This window comes from Moschus berezovskii, chromosome 5, assembly GCF_049115385.1.
Source record: "Moschus berezovskii isolate FMDL1 chromosome 5, NW_MosBer_1.0, whole genome shotgun sequence".
In the NCBI taxonomy this organism is placed as follows: Eukaryota; Metazoa; Chordata; class Mammalia; order Artiodactyla; family Moschidae; genus Moschus; species Moschus berezovskii.
This window is the reverse complement of record NC_142464.1, coordinates 27,411,772-27,432,849: the sequence shown is the minus strand read 5'-3', so window position 1 is coordinate 27,432,849 and position 21,078 is coordinate 27,411,772. Positions and strand designations below refer to the sequence as shown.

General features: G+C 38.2%; 1 protein-coding gene across 3 annotated transcripts in view; it reads right to left on the bottom strand.

Moving 5' to 3' along the window:
* Positions 1–252: 252 nt before the first annotated feature.
* LOC148777809 (uncharacterized) overlaps positions 253–21,078 on the bottom strand; it is a 266,942-nt gene continuing 246,116 nt past the window's right edge. For all 3 annotated transcript variants that reach the window (XR_016037367.1, XR_016037368.1, XM_088836029.1), the window contains one exon: positions 253–1,402. Coding sequence is in view for 1 of the 3 variants with exons in the window: in XM_088836029.1 (XP_088692155.1) it covers positions 1,086–1,402 (317 nt within the window). In the remaining 2 variants the exon portion in view is untranslated. The remainder of the gene's footprint in view (positions 1,403–21,078) is intronic.

The window sequence follows — 21,078 nt, the reverse complement described above, 5'->3', positions numbered from 1 at the left end:
TACTTTCTTCAATTTAAGTCTGAATTTGGCAATAAGGAGTTCATGATCTGAGCCACAGTCAGCTCCTGGTCTTGTTTTTGCTAACTGTATAGAGCTTCTCCATCTTTGGCTAAAAAGAATATAATCAATCTGATTTTGGTGTTGACCATCTGGTGATGTCCACGTGTAGAGTCTTCTCTTGTGTTGTTGGAAGAGGGTGTTTGCTATGACCAGTGCGTTCTCTTGACAAAACTCTATTAGCCTTTGCCCTGCTTCATTTCGTGCTCCAAGGCCAAATTTGCCTGTTACTCCAGGTGTTTCTTGACTTCCTACTTTTGCATTCCAGTCCCCTATAATGAAAAGGACATCTTTTTTGGGTGTTAGTTCTAAAAGGTCTTGTAGGTCTTCATAGAACTGTTCAACTTCGGCTTCTTCAGTGTTACTGGTTGGGGCATAGGCCTGGATTACTGTAATATTGAATGGTTTGCCTTGGAAACGAACAGAAATCATTCTGTCGTTTTTGAGATTGCATCCAAGTACTGCATTTCGGACTCTCTTGTTGACCATGATGGCTACTCCATTTCTTCTAAGGGATTCCTGCCCACAGTAGTAGATATAATGGTCATCTGAGTTAAATTCACCCATTCCAGTCCATTTTAATTCACTGATTCCTAGAATGTCTACGTTCACTCTTGTCATCTCCTGTTTGACCACTTCCAATTTGCCTTGATTCATGGACCTAACATTCCAGGTTCTGATGCAATACTGCTCTTTACAGCACCGGACCTTGCTTCTATCATCGGTCACATCCACAACTGGGTATTGGTTTTGCTTTTGCTCCATCCCTTTATTCCTTCTAGAGTTACTTCTCCACTGATCTCCAGTAGCATACTGGGCACCTACCGACCTGGGGAATTCCTCATTCATTATCCTATCATTTTGCCCTTTGATATTGTTCATGGGGTTCTCAAGGCAAGTATACTGAAGTGGTTTGCCATTCCCTTCTCTAGTGGACCACATTCGGCTGTGGTCCATGTGATCAGATCAACTAGTTTCCTGTGATTATGATTTCAGTGTGTCTGCCCTCTGATGCCCCCTCGCAATACCTACCATCTTATTTGGGTTTCTCTTACCTTAGTCGTGGAAAATCTCTTCACAGCTGCTCCAGCAAAGTGCAGCCGCTGTACCTTACCTTGGACGAGGGGTATCTCCTCACGGCCACCCCTCCTGACCTTAAACGTGGAGTAGATCCTCTCAGCCCTCCTGCGCCCGCGCAGCCACCCCCTGTTGGACGTGGGGCAGCTCCTCTCGGCCGCTGGGCCTGGCCTTAGGCGTAGGGTAGCTCCTCTCGGCTGCGCCTCTTTGCCTGGTTGGTTGCGCCGGGGCCGGCATCTCTCGCGTCTGCGCCGCCAGGGCCATAGACCTAATAAATGGAGAAATATACAGTATTCATATGTTAGAAGCCTGAATGCTATTGATTCTATTTAATCCACAGACAACACAATATAAATGAAAACTGTAGACTTTTTTTTGTAGATACCAACAAGTTGATTCTAAAGGAACTAGAATAGCAAAACAATTATGGAAAAGAAGAAATAAATTTTTGGAATCACACTATCCAATTTCAGGACTTACTATAAAGTTACATAAATCAAGAAAATGTGGTATTGGTGAAGAATAAACATATAGATCAGTGGAACAAAATGGAAAGCCCTGAAATAGGCCCTGACAAATAGTTAATTTATTTGTGACAAATATGTAAGGTCAATTCAATGGAGATAAGCAGTGCTGGAATCATTGGATATCAACAGGCAATCCACACCTCATCCCTTGCACAAGATTTAATGCAAATAAGATCATTGGCCTAAATGTAGATATAAAATTATAAAATGTCTAGGTCTGAATGGCCTTGGGGTTGTTAATAGAGCTTTTAGATATACCATGCACATGTACTCTTGGTGGAAATTAAAAATGTCCAGTCACTTTAAAAGACAGTGTGGCAATTTTCTTATAAAGTTAAACATTTATATATAACCATATATATATACAGGTCAAGAAGCAACAGTTAGATCTGGACATGGAACAACAGACTGGTTCAAAATCAGGAAAGGAGTACGTCAAGGCTGTATATTGTCACCCTGTCCATTTAACTTATATGCAGAGTACATCATGAGAAATGCTGGACTGGATGAAGCACAAGCTGGAATCAAGATTGCAGAAAGAAATAACAATAACCTCAAATATGCAGATGACACAACCCTTATGGCAGAAAGTGAAGAACTAAAGAGCTACTTGATGAAAGGAGAGTGAAAAAGTTGGCTTAAAACTCAACATTCAGAAAACTAAGATCATGGCATCTGGTCCCATCGCTTCATGGCAAATAGATGGGGAAACAGTGGGAACAGTGACAGACTTTATTTTGGGGGCTCCAAAATCACTGCAGAAGGTGACTGCAGTCATGAAATTAAAAGACATTTGCTCCTTATAAAAAAGTTATGACCAACCTAGACAGCATATTAAATAGCAGAGACATTACTTTGCTAACAAAGGTCCATCTAGTCAAAGCTAGTTTTTCCAGTAGTCATATATGGATGTGAGGGTTAGACTATAAAGAAAGCTGAGCACCAAAGAATTGATGCTTTTGAACTGTGGTGTTGGAGGAGTGCCTTGGACATCAAGGAGACCAACCAGTTCATCCTAAAGGAAATAAGTCCTGAGTATTCACTGGAAGGACTGATGCTGAAGTTGAAACTCCAATACTTTGGCCACCTGATGTGAAGAACTGACTCATTTGAAAAGACCCTGATGCTGGGAAAGATAGAAGGTGGGAGGAGAAGGAGACAACAGCAGATGAGATGGTTGGATGGCACCACCGACTCAATGGACATGAGTTTGAGTAAGGTCCGGGAGGTGGTGATGGACAGGGAAGCCTGGAGTCACAGGGTCACAAAGAGTCAGACATGACTGAGCGATTGAACTGAACTAAGCATGAACACCAGATTGCTGGAGTCATAGCCATCAGTATGGACCCATGGATTTTAAGAATGATACAGAGATGCACCCATCAGATGGATAGATGATTGATAAATCATCTGGATTTGTATACATACATACATTTCCTAGCTCTTTTGACAAAAAGTATTAAAAGCAGTGACATCCCTGTGGCCATGAGAACAACTAGCAACCAGATTTTTTGATTTCTAAATATTTATTCTTTAGTAAAAGCAACAAGAGATTTTTGAGGGAGTGGTTGTTTCCAGGGCTGGAGCAGGAGAACACAGAGGAACCTGAATCAACTTGTGATACCAGAAAGGGAAAAAAAGACATGCAAAAGGTGTTTGTTTGTTTTTAAGGATGAGAAAATGATCTCCATTTGGCTCTTTATTACTAAGATCAAAACTTGAGTAATAAAATAGACAACAATAGTATTGGATTATAACTCATAAAACAAATATCTGTAAGTTACAAGTTCATACTTATAAAAATGTGGGAATAAAGATATAATGCTTTCATATAAAAAATTACAAGTAATGAAGAAAATTGAAAATCACTTTTAGAAGAGCATAGTGCTATGCATATGCAGGCTGGATTCACCTATAGGTGCTAAAAGTATGGAGAAAATTTAAACAGGGTATTTGCAGATTCTCCAAGCATCTTCCTCCATTTGTTTATTCATCACAAAGGGGAAAATGATAAGCTTACAATGGAGAAACTGTCACACACTTAAATCAAATGATTAAAAGTTATCATCAAGATGAATGTATATCAACATCATTTACCCTAACTTAATGCTCTGAGAAGGGAACTCTACTCCAGCATTCTTCCCAAGAATGCATAACTTGCATCTAATTATGAAGACAGATTTGACAAACACAAGTAAAAAGATATTCTATATATGAATGAACCTAACAGTACATTTTAAAAGTGTCAAGATCTCTTCCAGCAAACAAAAGCCCAGGTCCAGATGGCTTCACAGCTGAATTCTACCAAAAATTTAGAGAAGAGCTAACACCTATCCTACTCAAACTCTTCCAGAATATTGCAGAGGAAGGTAAACTTTCAAACTCATTCTATGAGGCCACCATCACACTAATACCAAAACCTGACAAAGATGCCACCAAACAAGAGAACTACACGCCAATATCACTGATGAACATAGATGCAAAAATCCTTAACAAAATTCTAGCAATCAGAATCCAACAACACGTGAAAAAGATCATACATCATGACCAAGTGGGCTTTATCCCAGGGATGCAAGGATTCTTCAATATCTGCAAATCAATCAATGTAATACACCACATTAACAAAATGAAAAATAAAAACCATATGATTATCTCTATAGATGCAGAGAAAGCCTTTGACAAAATTCAACATCCATTTATGATCAAAACCCTCCAGAAGACGGGAATAGAAGGAACATTCCTCAACATAATAAAAGCTATATATGACAAACCCACAGCAAACATTATCCTCAATGGTGAAAAATTGAAAGTGTTTCCCCTAAAGGCAGGAACAAGACAAGGGTGCCCACTCTCACCACTACTATTCAACATAGTTCTGGAAGTTTTGGCCACAGCAATCAGAGCAGAAAAAGACATAAAAGGAATCCAAATCGGAAAAGAAGAAGTAAAACTCACTGTTTGCAGATGACATGATCCTCTACACAGAAAACCCTAAAGACTCTACCAGAAAATTACTAGAGCTAATCAATGAATATAGTAAAGTTGTAGGATATAAAATCAACACAAAGAAATCCCTTGCATTCCTATACACTAATAATGAGAAAATAGAAAGAGAAATTACGGAAACAATTCCATTCATGATTGTAACAAAAAGAATAAAATACTTAGGAATATATCTACCTAAGAAAACAAAAGACCTATATATAGAAAACTATAAAACACTGGTGAAAGAAATCAGAGAGGACACTAATAGATGGGGAAATATACTGTGTTCATGGATTGGAAGAATAAATATTATGAAAATGAATATATTACCCGAAGTAATTTACAAGTTCAATGCAATCCCTATCAAGCCACCAATGGTGTTTTTCACAGAGCTAGAACAAATAATTTCACAATTTGTATGGAAATACAAAAAACCTCAAATAGCCAAAGCAATCTTGAGAAACAAGAATGGAACTGGGAGAATCAACCTGCTGGACTTCAGGCTCTACTACAAAGCCACAGTCATCAAGACAGTATGGTACTGGCATAAAGACAGAAATATAGATCAATGGAACAAAATACAAAGCCCAGAGATAAATTCATACACCTAGAGACACCTTATCTTAGACAAAGGAGGAAAGAATATTCAATGGTGAAAAGACAATCTCTTTAACAAGTGGTGCTGGGAAAACTGGTCAACCACTTGTAAAAGAATGAAAGTAGAACACTCCCTAACACCACACACCAAAATAAACTCAAAATGGATTAAAGATCTAAATGTAAGACCAGAAACTATAAAACTCCTAGAGGAGAACATAGGCAAAACACTCTCCGACATAAATCACAGTAGCATCTTCCATGACCCACCTCCTAGAATATTGGAAATAAAAGCAAAAATAAATGGGATCTAATTAAAATTAAAAGCTTCTGCACAGCAAAGGAAACTATAAGCAAGGTGAAAAGACAGCCTTCAGAATGGGAGAAAATAATAGCAAATGAAGCAACTGACAAAGAATTAATCTCAAAAATACACAAGCAACTCCTGAAGCTCAATTCCAGATAAATACACGACTTAATAAAAAAAATAGGCCAAAGAATTAAACACACATTTCTCCAAAGAAGACATACAGATGGCTAACAAACACATGAAAAGATGCTCAGCATCACTCATTATCAGAAAAATGCAAATCAAAACCACAATGAGGTACCATTTCACACCAGTCAGAATGGCTGCTATCCAAAAGTCTACAAGCAATAAATGCTGGAGAGGGTGTGGAGAAAAGGGAACCCTCTTACACTGTTGGTGGGAATGCAAACTAGTACAGCCATTATGGAGAACAGTGTGGAGATTCCTTTAAAAACTGGAGATAGAACTGCCATACGACCTAGCAATTGCACTCCTGGGCATACACACCGAGGAAACCAGAATTGAAAGAGACACATGTACTCCAATGTTCATTGCAGGACTGTTTATAATAGCCAGGACATGGAAGCAACCTAGATGTGCATCTGCAGACGAATGGATGAGAATACACAATGGAGTATTACTCAGCAATTAAAAAGAATACATTTGAATCAGTGCTAATGAGGTGGATGAAACTGGAACCTATTATACAGAGTGAAGTAAGCCAGAAAGAAAAATACCAATACAGTATACTAACGCATATACATGGAATTTAGAAAGATGGTAATGATAACCCTGTATGTGAGACAGCAAAAGAGACACAGATGTATAGAACAGTCTTTTGGACTCTGTGAGAGAGGGCGAGGGTGGGATGATTTGGGAGAATGGCAATGAAACATGTATGTTATCATATGTGAAACAAATCGCCAGTCCAGGTTCAATGCATGATACAGGATGCTCGAAGCTGGTGTATTGGGATGAACCAGAGGGATGGGATGGGGAGGGAGGTGGGAGCGGGTTTCAAGATGGGGAACACATGTACACCCAGGGCAGATTCATGTCAATGTATTGCAAAACCAATACAATAATGTAAAGTAATTAGCCTCCAATTAAAATAAATAAATTTAAAAAAGAAACAGAAAAAAAAAGTGTCAAGGTCATGAAAGACAAAGTCACCAAGTAAAGGAGAGACAAAGGAGATATGATGTCTAAGTGTGCTGTGGGATCTTGGACTGGATCCTGGAACAAAAAGGAACACTGATACAAGGACTAGGGAAATTGAGTAACATGTGTAACTTAATTACTAGTATTATACCCATGTTCATTCTTTACATTTGATAAATACATTATGATTATGTATGATGTTAACTAAAGGGGAATCTGGGTAATAGATATAGTAATTCTCTGTCATAATATTGCAATTCTTGTGTAAGTCTAAGGTTATCTCAAAATTAAAAATTAAAAAGAAAGTATTGATGATATTGATCAATTGGAACTCTTATGCATTGTTCATCATTAGTATAAAATATAAATTATTACAAATACTTTGAAAAACCACTTAGCTTCTTCTCAAAATAATCCTATATATGTCTTAGAACTGTGGTACTGGAGAAGACTTCTGAGAGTCCCTTGGACAGCAAGGAGATCAACCAGTCAATCTTAAAAGGATATCAATCCTGAATACTCATTGGAAAGACTGAGGCTGAAGCTGAAGCTCCAGTATTTTGGTCATCTGATGGGAACAGCTGACTCATTGGAAAATTCCCTGATGCTGGGAAAGATTGAGGGCAGAAGGAGAGGAGGGTGTCAGAGGATGAGATGGCTGGATGGCATCACCAATGCAATGGACATGAACTTGGGCAAACTTTGGGAGATGGTGAGGGACAGAGAGGCCTGGCGTGCTGCAGCCCATGGGGTGACAGTCAGACAAGACTGGGTGACGGAACAACAACAGCATGTCCTATTTTGCAATAAGTCCAGTTTTAGGTATGTATCATACAGGTATGTGTTCATATGTTCTCCAAAAGATATATACGTTAATGTGTTTGGTAACACTATTTAAAGCATTAATAGCAGAAAGGTGGAGACAATCCCAATCCCTATCAATAATAGAATAGATAGATTTTGGTATATTCATAAAATGAAATACTATACTGCAATGAAACTGAACAGACTACTGTTATATTAAACAACACGGATGAATCTCATTTGGGAAATGGTGAGTGAAAGAAACTAAGCACAAAAGAATATGCATTGCATGATTTCATTTACATGAAATTTAAAACTAGGCAAACTAATCTATGGTGTTCCAACTCAGTATAGTGGCTCCTGTAGAGAAGGAAGGGTTTTATGACTGGGAGGCCCCTCAAAACATGCCTCTGGGATGCTGGTAATATTCCAGTTCTTGAGCTGGATAGTTATATGAATGTATTCATTTTGTAAAATTCATCAAGCTATACCTGTGAGATGTATTTTTCTTCACACATCTCATAAACTTTAATATAAGTAAAATTTGATTGTTTTTAAGACAAAGGATTCCTTGGCTGTTCTGCTGTGAATAGACCTTAAGGATGCTGAATGGAAGTAGGATGATCAGATAGACAACTGCACATTATAAAAAATATGAATATTCCACTTATAATTTTTTTTTTTTTTTACCAGCTGAGCCATAAGGGAAGCCCAAGAATACTGGAGTGGGTAGCCTATCCCTTCTCCAGCAGATCTTCCCAACCCAGGAATCAAACCTGGATCTCCTGCATTGCAGACAGATTCTTTACCAATTGAGCTATCAGGGAAATCCTTTAAAAAGGAGAAAGATGAAATACTGGACCACAACAGCATGTAAATGATAAGAGATGATCTCAAAATTTTCTCAAGTCCTGATGTTTTTTGGGAGTAGATTAAAATTAATTAACCTTTGTTGAGCATGAGTATTAAAATTTTGAGAATAATTCCTAAAGGAATAAAAATAGATTGTATTCTAAAGTTGTAGTAGAGGAAAATGGAATGATAAAAAAAAAACCCTCTATCAATCAAGAAAAATGCATAGAGAAGTGAGACAATTAGGAAACACAAAATAGGTGGTAGAAACGAATTCAAATATCAGCAACTGTAACAATGAACTGACTTCCATTCAAGAAAGAGAAAAAATTTGGGGGAATAAATCCAACCTTACCTGTTTTCAAAGAGACACACCTAAAATATAAGATGTTAAAAGGTTAAAAATAAAAGGACACAAAGAGATACACTAAGCAAAGATCAACTCAGATAAAGAAAAGGTATCTATATTAATTTTATGTCAAAGGAAGAATTAGTAGAGTTTAGAAAGGAGGAGACAATTTAATGATAAAAGTTTTAGCATAGAAGATTGACGTACTCAAAACTTATAGCACCTTATAAAATAGCTTAAGAAATATAAAACAAAAACATACCAGAATTATAGAGAGAAGTAGATACCCTACCTTCATGGTGGGAGTTTTCAATACACCTTTCCATCTTATTCTTAGGTAAACTAAACTGAAAACTTGGTAAAGAATACAATCATCCTCATTTATAAGACTTATATAGAATGCTATGTCTGATAACTAGAGAATTTCTACCCTTTTCGGATACACAGGAGGACATTTTTAAAAGTGCGAGAGAGGTAAATACTAGTAATCCTCTACTAAATTTTAAAGAATATGTATTATGCACTCTGACTACAATGAAATTTTCCAAAGCAAAACAGATATATTTTAAAACGTACTTTAGAACATACTTTAAGACTTTTCAAAAACTGCTTCTAAAAATCCATTGATCAAAACAAAATCACAACTAAAATGATAATTTTGAACTGAAAAATGATAGTACTTCATATCAAAACTTTGAGATGGAGTTTAAGCAGAGATTGGAGGGAAAATTTAATCTTAAGTGCTCTAAATGCATGAGACTAAAATTAAATAGCAAAAATAAATATTTGAAAAGACCACCACCAGACTGATTATGAGAAGAAGTAGGTAATGAGAAAAAAAGAATTCTCAATAAAAATAGATTTTGCTATTTTTATTTTTATTATTTGTAGAAAAAAATTCTGAGTATCTATAGAATTGCCAATTGCCGAAAAGAAGTCAAGGATATGAAAAACTGCTCTTGCCTTCAAGGAAGATTATATAAATCAGAGTGAAAAATAAAGACTAGCCAGTGGGAGCAGAGATTTGTGACAAAGCCTGAGAGTGACAGCTTGATTGGGGTGATGGGAACTAATGAGATGGGGCTGCCCTCACCAGCAGCTCTTCAGTCTGGGACCATCAGCTGTTGGCCTCCAGCGATGGGTATAGGAGAAAAGTGTGTGTCCTTAAGGGAGATTCCAGCTTTGGATAAAGAGGAAAGTGAAGGAGCCTTCTTTGAAGAGAAATGTGGGAAGCTTTGTTTACCGTGATACGGACATATCAGAGGAAGGAAAGAAAATGTTTAGGAGGGAATAAAGAAGTGGGAGAAAGAGTCTGGGAAGGACCACATGACAGCCCTAGAATGAGGAGGTGTGAGAGCAACAGGCAGCAAAGACTCTCATGATGACTTTGGCCAGGGGTGGGGGGAGGGGGTGGAAAAAGTTAGGCACGAGGCATTTTTTCCTTCTGAAGATTCTAAATGAAACTCTGGAAGAATGTTGTATTTTGTATTAATGCTTCTGCAGGTTAAAGCTTCTAAAATGCTGTAAGCTTGGTGATTCTGGCAAAACGTAGCCTTTGGCCAAAGTTCTAATGGAACACTGGTAAGACATGACTAAGGTCTTTCTGAAGTTCTTTGGACAAAAAGCAGCAGATCATAAGAATCCAGTGATAATTAGAATTAGCCATATTAGAGGTAATCCACTGTGCTGCATGGGTGATGGTTTAATTTTTTATTTCTAGGAACGTTTCCTGGGGTGGGTCTCTGGCAACAGTTGATAATGGACTGATTTGATGGAGCCAGGTTGGACTGTTCCAAAACTTAACAGTTATGTGGCCCAAGGTGAACTTCCTTAGTGTCCCCCTCCCCCTTCTCTATAAATCTGTGAAAATGACACAGGGATCTTGCGATGATTACTGATAATGTAGAAAATTACCTAGCATACTAGACATCTGCCACATCGTAGGTAGTTCATAAATGGTATCATTATTGTCACTTCTTCTAGATCACCACTGTATCCACAAGTTACAAACTTACCTAAGTGCTTTTAAAATCACCAGTCCTTTATCACCCAGGCAATGACAACCTCTATCTCCTGGCCAGAGTCCACCAGATCAGTGATTTTACTTGCTTTGCAGCATCCTGTTGACCACTTCCAGTTTCCTCTTCAAAGTTGCCTCATGTCGTGCACGTTGGCACTCCCTCCCATCTACCCCAGGGGACATGGGGAGGGACAGTAGGACAGCAGACAGCCTTTTATGCTGTACTTTATATTCCTGCTCTCATTCTTTTATACTGCTCTCTGCTTTACTCCCTTTTATCCTGCTCTTGATTCATACATTTATCAAACGTTTATTGAGTGTCTGGGTACTAGGTTGGACACTAGTGATGCAAAGTTGACAAAGGCACAGTCATGCCCTGAAGGATATTTACAGTCCTGTGGGAGAAACAGATGTGAGCAGATTCTCACAACACAATTAGATAAGTGGTAACGGGAGGGTTTCTATGGTGCTCTGGGAGCACAAATGATGAGGCAATTAACTCTCTAGGACAGACAGAGAAAGTTTCACAGAGGTATCTGAGCATCTTTTAAAAAGATGATTAACATATGTGAAACAGATCGCCAGTCCAGGTTCGATGCATGAAACAGGGCACTCAGGGCTAGTGCCCTGGGATGACCCTGAGGGATGGGCTGGGGAGGGAGATGGGAGGCAGGTTCAGGATGGGGAACACATGTACACCCGTGGCGGATCCAGGTCAATGTATGGCACAAACCACTACAACATTGTAAAGTAATTAGCCTCCAATTAAAATTGATTAATTTTTTAAAAAATAAATTAAAAGATGCTTAAAGGGCCACCAGTCCATGAGATGGCAGTGAGGATGAGGAAGGAAGAGAGAAGGGAAAGGAGAGTCTACAGATCGAGTCTAGGGTAGGGGGCACAGGGAGGGGCGTTGGTTCCAGCAGAGAACACAGCTAAGCCAGGATGTTAGCCTAGCTGCCAGATTTTAAGGGGAGGCTTAGGGGAAAAAAGAACAAAATAAAATTCAGGGAAAAAGTAAATAATATTTTTCAAAGATACTTTGCATAGATTAAAGAAAAATTCTTTTCCACAAATGCATAAGATTGCTTAAGGCAAGAGCATATGTATTCCCTATAATTTTTACTAAACAGATGAAATCTTTGAGATTCATGTCATACTTGATAGAGATGTTGCAGTAAACAAAATTATCAAGGCACCTTTAAGCATCATTGGCAGAAGAAGGTTTAGTTTCGTTTGAAGTGATCACACTTTCTCTTGCCTTTCATCCACCTTCTCCTGGGGTTCGGTTTACTGCCTTCACCTCTCCTTGTAAGAGGGTCCTTGCAGTGGGAAGCAAAGACTCAGGCTATAGCAACCCAGTGTCTGCATTTATATCTCCAATGCCCTTATATCCATTCCCAGACTGGGAAAATATTAAAATAAAAAAACCTCTCTCCTCTTCTTCTGCCTCAACAAAAAATAATATTAGAGCATAGTCAGTTGAACCCAGTGAAGGCCACCAGCAAAAATGCAACTTTTGACTTTAGCTTTAACTCGCCATCCCAAGACCAGTGGGTTACACAGGAGTCACTGTTGGGAAAAAGCGTCTCTCAAGAGTTATTAGGAACATAACCATATTTTAAGATAAAGTAGGAAAAAATGTTCTGGCGTTGTATAAGTACAGGAGGAGTGTGTTAACTAAGATGTAAAATGGACAAAACAAATACATTTTGATAACTCTACCAGGTTCCTTCCTTGACCCAGCTCTTCAGTTCAGTTCAGTTCAGTCGCTCAGTCATGTCTGACTCTTTGCGACCCCATGAATCACAGCACGCCAGGCCTCGCTGTCCATCACCAACTCCCGGAGTTCACTCAAGCTAATGTCCATTGAGTCAGTGATGCCATCCAGCCATCTCATTCTCGGTCGTCCCCGTCTCCTCCTACCCCCAATCCCTCCTAGCATTAGACTCTTTTCAAACAGTGAGTCAACTCGTCGCATGAGGTGGCCAAAGTATTGGAGCTTCAGCTTTAGCATCAGTCCTTCCAGTGAACACCCAGGACTGATCTCCTTTAGAATGGACTGGTTGGATCTCCTTGCAGTCCAAGGGACTCTCAAGAGGTTTCCCCAGCACCACAGTTCAAAAGCATCAATTCTTCGGCGATCAACTTTCTTCACAGTCCAACTCTCACATCCATAGATGACCATGGGAAAAACCATAGCCTTGACTATATGGACCTTGGTTGGCAAAGTAATGTCTCTGCTTTTTAATATGCTATCTAGGCTGGTCATAATTTTCCTTCCAAGGAGTAAGCGTCTTTTAATTTCATGGCTGCAATCAGCACCCGCAATGATTTTGGAGCCCAAAAAAATAAAGTCTGACACTGTTTCCACTGTTTCCCCATCTATTTCCCATGAAGTGATGGGACCATATGCCATAATCTTTGTTTTATGAATGTTGAGCTTCAAGCCAACCTTTTCACTCTCCTCTTTCACTTTCATCAAGAGGCCTTTGAGTTCCTCTTCACTTTCTGCCATAAAGGTGGTGTCATCTGCATATCTGAGGTTATTGATATTTCTCCTGGCAGTCTTAATTCCAGCTTGTGCTTCTTCCAGCCCAGCGTTCCTCATGATGTACTCTGCATATAAGTTAAATAAGCAAGGTGACAATATACAACCTTGACGTACTCCTTTTCCTATTTGGAACCAGTCTGTTGTTCCATGTACAGTTCTAACTGTTGCTTCCTGACCTGCATACAGGTTTCTCAAGAGGCAGGTCAGGTGGTCTGGGATTCCCATCTCTTTCAGAATGTTCCACAGTTTATTGTGATCCACACAGTCAAAGGCTTTGGCATATCAATGAAGCAGAAAGAGATGTTTTTCTGGAACTCTCTTGCTTTCTCCATTGTCCAGTGGATGTTGGCAATTTGATCTCTGGTGCCTCTGCCTTTTCTAAAACCTGCTTGAACATCTGGAAGTTCACGATTCACATATTGCTGAAGCCTAGCTTGGAGAATTTTGAGCATTACTTTGCTACCGTGTGTGATGAGTGCAATTGTGCGGTAGTTTGAGCATTCCTTGGCATTGCCTTTCTTTGGGATTGGAATGAAGACTGACCTTTTCCAGTCCTGTGGCCACTGCTGAGTTTTCCAAATTTGCTGGCATATTGAGTAAGATACTCCACGATCAAGGTAAGTGAAACCCAAATACGATGGTAGGTATTGGGAGGGGGCATTTGAGGGTAGACACACTGAAATCATAATCACAAAAAACTAGTTGATCTGATCATATGGACCACAGCCCTGTCTAACTCAATGAAACTAAGCCATGCCGTGTGGGGCCACCCAAGACGGACGGGTCATGGTGGAGAGGTCTGACAGAATGTGGTCCACTGGAGAAGGGAATGGCAAACCACTTCAGTATACTTGCCTTGAGAACCCCATGAACATTATCAAAAGGCAAAATGATAGGATACTGAATGAGGAATTCCCTAGGTTGGTAGTTGCCCAGTATGCTACTGGAGATCAGTGGAGATATAACTCCAGAAAGAATGAAGGGATGGAGCCAAAGTGAAACAAATACCCAGTTGTGGATGTGACTGATGATAGAAGCAAGGTCCGATGCTGTAAAGAGCAATATTGCATAGGAACCTGGAATGTTAGGTCCATGAATCAAGGCAAATTGGAAGTGGTCAAACAGGAGATGGCAAGAGTGAACATAGACATTCTAGGAATCAGTGAACTAAACTGGACTGGAATGGGTGAATTTAACTCAGATAACCATTATATCTACTACTGTGGGCAGGAATCCCTTAGAAGAAATGGAGTAGCCATCATGGTCAACAAAAGAGTCAGAAATGCAGTACCTGGATGCAATCTTAAAAACGAAAGAATGATTTCTGTTCGTTTCCAAGGCAAACCATTCAATATTACAGTAATCCAAGTCTATGCACCAAACAGTAATGCTGAAGAAGCCGAAGTTGAACGGTTCTATGAAGACCTACAAGACCTTTTAGAACTAACACCCAAAAAAAGATGTCCTTTTCATTATGGGAGACTGGAATGCAAAAGTAGGAAGTAAAGAAACACCTGGAGTAACAGGCAAATTTGGCCTTGGAGCACGAAATGAAGCAGGGCAAAGGCTAATAGAGTTTTGCCAAGAGAACGCACTGGTCATAGCAAACACCCTCTTCCAACAACACAAGAGAAGACTCTACACATGGACATCACCAGATGGTCAACACCGAAATCAGATTGATTATATTCTTTGCAGCCAAAGATGGAGAAGCTCTATACAGTTAGCAAAAACAAGACCAGGAGCTGACTGTGGCTCAGATCATGAACTCCTTATTGCCAAATTCAGACTTAAATTGAAGAAAGTAGGGAAAACCACTAGACCATTCAGATATGACCTAAATCAAATCCCTTATGATTATACAGTGGAAGTGAGGAATAGATTTAAGGAACTAGATCTGATAGATAGAGTGCCTGATGAACTCTGGATGGAGGTTCGTGACATTGTACAGGAGACAGGGACCAAGACCATCCCCATGGAAAAGAAATGCAAAAAAGCAAAATGGCTGTCTGAGGAGGCCTTACAAATAGCTGTGAAAAGAAGAGAAGTGAAAAGCAGAGGAGGAAAGGAAAGATATAAGCATCTGAATTCAGAGTTCCAAAGAATAGCAAGGAGAAAGCCTTCCTCAGCGATCAATGCAAAGAAATAGAGGAAAACAACAGAATAGGAAAAACAAGAGATCTTTTCAAGAAAATTAGAGATATCAAGGGAACATTTCATGCAAAGATGGGCTCGATAAAGGACAGAAATGGTATGGACCTAACAGAAGCAGAAGATATTAAGAAGAGGTAGCAAGAATACACAGAAGAACTGTACTAAAAAGATCTTCACGATGAAGATAATCACGATGGGGTGATCACTCACCTGGAACCAGACATCTTGGAATGTGAAGTCAAGTGGGCCTTAGAGAGCATCACTACGAACAAAGCTAGTGGAGGTGATGGAATTCCAATTGAGCTATTTCAAATCCTGAAAGACCCAGCTCTTACAACATACATATTTCATAAGGGTTTCTATAATTTTCTCATTCCTGAAGGAATGAATCTAGACTTTTCTTTAAGCCACTAAAACTCTTCAGAGTACCTTGGTATGTCAGGCCAGAGAAGTAGAAGAGGAAATACAAACACTTGTTTATGATTTTCTCATAAATATCTATAAGTCAAACACTCAAATACTATTAAGGGCCAACTTTACTGGAAAAAACCCTGATGCTGGGAAAGATTGAGGACAGGAAGAGAAGGGAGTGTCAGAGAATGAGATGGTTATATGGCATCACCGACTCAATGAGCATGAATCTGAGCAAACCCTGGGAGACAGTGAAGAACAGGGAAGCCTGGTGTGAGGCAGTCCATGGAGTCACAAAGAGTTAGACATGACGTAGTGACTGATCAACAACTACTGTGGGGTGTCCTGCATGGGCATGGTTAGTTGGGATTTGTTTTGTGAAGACTGGTGTCAGCAATGATAGTGTTCATTAAAAAATGTGTCAAACTAACACAACATTATACATCAACTATACATCAATATAAAATAAAAATGTTTGTAAAAAGATGAAGTGTGTCTGTTTCCAGATACAGTCTAGGCTATGTATATACAGGGACATCTCCTTGTTCTTTGAAGTTTTTTAATTTTTTTAATTGAGGTAAAATTGACATGTAACATTGTATTAAAAGTGTACAACAGTGACTTGATATTCATACATATTGCAAAATGATCATTGTAATAAATTCTAATTAACATCTAGTTAACATACATTACAGGCCATGCACACACTACAACTTCCTGTCCTGTGGCATATTATTCTAACATCTACTTTGAGATAGTCACCAATTTAAAAAATTTTAAAGAGTTAGAACAGAAAAGTGCCAAAGATAATCATCTAATGAGCAAAATTCTTCACTTCTATGTTGAAATGGAAATTAAGAGAGGTTGAACTGTTTGGTTACTTTAAGTTGGTATCTCATGTCAAGGAACAGTAAGTGATTTAATGTCAATGCTGTGTGAATTACAATAGTTTCAGTACATTTAGAGAGAGGAGAAGACATTTTAATTACTCTGAAACTACTCATAATAACAGAACAAATATTTTCTTACTATTTTGTAAATAACACTGAACTCTTTTTATCTCCATCAGCCCCAACCAATGTGATACCATTTTTGCATTGCAGACCAGTCAGGCTGAGGAGCATTAAATTTAATTTGTGCAAAAGTTGAAGGTGGAAAAGCGTGAAATTAACTTGACGCATTTTTACAGCATTTTCTATCTTCTAGCTTCTCTCAGCCTTTCCAATCCAGAATGATTTGATTGGCTGTGTTATGATTTCCCCATCCCTGGAGCTTCCCTCTCCTCTCTGTTCAGTGAGATTGAGGGAGTCTGTGTAGCTTATTCTTCCTTAGTCTACAGGCAGCCCAGCTGAAGGAAATGCTGATTTATTTGGCTTGATATTTACCTTGGCAGAGCTTCAGTCTGTGCTCAAGGTCCACTCATCTTGGTGACTCATCTCTTGCAGGAGTATGTGTGTGTGAAAACAGCCAAAGATGAGTCAACTCATTCAAAAAATCATTCAGCATGGCCCAAACAGTTTGCAAAGATTTTGAAAGAAAACTAAACCTTTTATAAAGCTATATAGTAGGCAGTAAGTTATCAGCAATTGGTTGCTAATATAACACCTATAAACTCACAAGTTTATTACAGACACACCTAAACCAATGGGGTTAAAGCTGTGATATTCCATATTGTACCAAAAAATGAAGCACTTCTACATGATTCTAAAAACACACAGAATAAGAACTAATTGAAGACAATTGTGTTTAGGAAGAAAGAGGCAGATAAAATGAGACTATGGGTTGCCTACTCACAACCTACTCTACTATCTACTACTACTATCTACTGTGGGTTGTAGATTTCATTTAGTGGCTAATTGTTAAGTTTTACAAGAAATATCTGCAGTATAAGCACTCCTCTCATTATTAAAAATCTAGGAAGATCTATCAATTCTGATCCTCTCCCTATAGGAACATTCACATAGTTCGTGTTATTCAAGTAACATAGTTGTGCAGAGATTTTGAAGTTTTGTCAGGAGAGTTTGCAAAGGATATTTGCAAATTACAAATGAAGATAGGATATTACAAACAAAAATGAAATGTATAAATACCACAATTGCAAATTCTACCTTATACCATTGTGTACTAATTATTTAAAAAGTAATGATCAAAGCATATCTTGTGCATATTTATAGATATAACTGTGTAGTAATTTTTAAAGTTGACTATTTAAAATTTTTTTCTGCTCATGAGATGAAGAAATGTGTCTTTTCCAGGGCTGGCCCATCATCCTTAATAGAACATTTTCTAAATAATTTAATCTCTTTTTCAAGAGAAAGCAGGTATTTCTCACCCTAGACAGGACGTGTACTTCTTTTGACAATATCTAACACAAAATTGGATCATCTGCATTAATTCCATCTGCTACACATGAATATTTCCATGGGTGGTAGGCTCTGATGGTGCAGTTTTCTATGAAGCATCATGCATTTATATTTGGCAAATATAAACACAAAAATGCCTTCTGACTCATACCTTGATTCTACCAAATATAAATAAAAGTCTTCCTATTTCTGAAAGGAATATGAAATGAAATAATTCACAAGCTTTCACAGAAAGCTTAAAGGGGCAAATAATAAACCTATAGTTTAGTAAAATACAATCAGCTTTCCTTTAATTTTGAAACAATAAAAACACTGAAGAAATGGAGAGGAAAAGTGAGAGAGGAAACCTTTTTGGTGTTCACAAAGAAGGCATAGAGGTATTTGTCCTTCCCAAAATGATTTAACACTTACAGAAACTCATAAGATAGGGATTCGTCCTCATTGCACAAATGATAAAACTGAAGATCTGAGGAACTGTTACTTGATGAAAGTTATACAAATAGAATTAAGAACTTAATTCTTGTTAAGTTTAATTAATGTTAATTCAGAGAAGACTATGTGATAAATTCTGAAGAAGCCTATTTTATGAACAGGTGAACATTTGGAGAAAGAATATGGTAGACAAAGGGTAAGTAATCCTAATAACAGCTATCATTTAAAGCACTTACTATGTGTTAGATATTTAATGTACAAGAACATAACTATCACGTTAACATAACTTATATGGTTCTCATAATGATATAATGAAGTAGGTGATATTACATTCATTATAGAGAAGACAAAATGGAGCCAAGGAAAGTTTTAAGTAGCCCACCAAATGTCTGACATGTGAGAGCCTGGTTTGAAACTAAGTCCAAAGCATCTCTAAAGTTTCTGATCTTTCCAAAGTCACAGGATCACTAATGCAGCTGGATCAAAATTGAGGAGGAGGAAGAAAATGATGGGATTGAGCCTGGTGAGTTGAACAGACACAGGCCACAAAAAGCTGTGTAAGCCAAATGATGACTGTTTACACCTTATCCTTGGTTGACAAGAAGTCTTTGAAAGATATTGAGGAAATGACATGATCATATTGGAGTTTAAGGTCATTCTGGGTAAGGTGTGAATTGTAGAGACTCACTTAATTTGGGAAGCAGAGAGACCAGTTAGTAGTGAAATAACCCAAAGCAGTGTATAATGGCCCGTTCAGTTAAGTAACCATGGAATTGAAGTAGACAAGGATGATTCTAGATCTATCAAAAAGGAGAAAAAGACAAGATATAGAGACCAATAGATTTCTTTGCTAATAACAGAGTAATGATTCTCCCAGGCCCCTGATTAGGTTACTTAATAAATCAAACACATACTGGAAACTAACTCTACAGTCATGGGGAAGCAAATAAACAACATCTAACAAAGATCCAGTTATCAGGCTAGGTTTAAAATTCATGGGAAAGTTTTGCTACTGTTAAGATTAGAAAAATGTTACCATTAGAATAAACTTGGAGAGCACATGAAAAAGCAATTTAGATTTTAAACTATGAGATGGGTGATTTCTATATTTGAAAGCATTTTGTTTGTTTTCATGTTTAATTTGTTTGTCCTACCTTCCTAAAATATAAACTCCCTGAGGGCAGGAATTTCATAATTCTTGTTGGTACTCTAAATCCTGCACATAGAATAGTCCCCGGTATAGTAAGCATTCAATAAATGTGTATGCATTCATGACAACCCAGTGCATAAGATTGAGATCCTGATTACAGAAACCCACATAGTCTTCCACTAAGTATTCATGCAATATTTTTGCTCCCTCCCCTGCCAAATCAATGAAATTGGGGTCCTTTTTGACATTCTGAGAGGACAGAAGTCAGAAATGTAATGACAAAGGTCCCTGAACTCTGACTCTACCTTCTTCCTCCAAATAATGAGCATCAAATTATTTTCAGATTGAACACTCTTAAAATTCCCTAGAAAATCAAAATCAATAATACAAAGTGATAAAACTAAGGTTAGATGATTTATTTATCTATTGAAATATTAAGGCCAGTGATGATTACTTCATCTCTTACTCCATCCCCTAAACATTATTCTCTTCATTGCTGCATTTAACCTTGAGGAACACCCAGTGTTGCTAGGATTTTAAATACAATCAGCTCTACTGGGGGAGAAATCAGGGTAAAGTGAGTCTAGGATTTGCCTGTGAGGAAGAAGAGTCAGTGAACGAGAGCAAACTCAGACAGAAAATCCAAACAAGGTTATTAACTCAAGATCAGAACAGCATAAAGAGGATCAGAAGTTGGTTCAGAGGCAAGAAATGCAAAAGAGAAGCATGTCTTGGAAGGAAAGAGAGGATTTCATTCACCTGGCTCAGAGCCTCACCCTTTTACTCAGATCCATTTCCACAAGAAAATTCTGGAAAAGCTTTTCATTCTGAGGATGCCCTTTCTCTTTTTAATTTTGCCTCCAGATTTGCCTTATTCTGTGCCTGATCTTTGATGGTCTTCTAAGGGTTCTTCCCAATCCCTTCTAGACACACCCACGCCCCCAGAAGATCTTATACTCTTTTAACAATTTGAGGTATTCTTATAATGTTAATTATAGTAAAGTGGCTCTTTCTCTCTGTGTTGATCTTTTCTTGAACCCCAGTTTCATAGTATTAACTGCATACAGAACATCTCCAGTTGCAACTGGAGATTGAACATTCCAAATTCACCAATATTAAAAATATAGTTTCCATCTATATTTTTAACCGTATTCTCATCATTACTTCCTACATCACCTTGGGTTCAGATAACTGCAATGCATTCTCATCTGGAAATTCTTCCTTCAATCTCTTCCACTTCAAATCCAACTTATACTTAACTTCAAATTAAAGAGA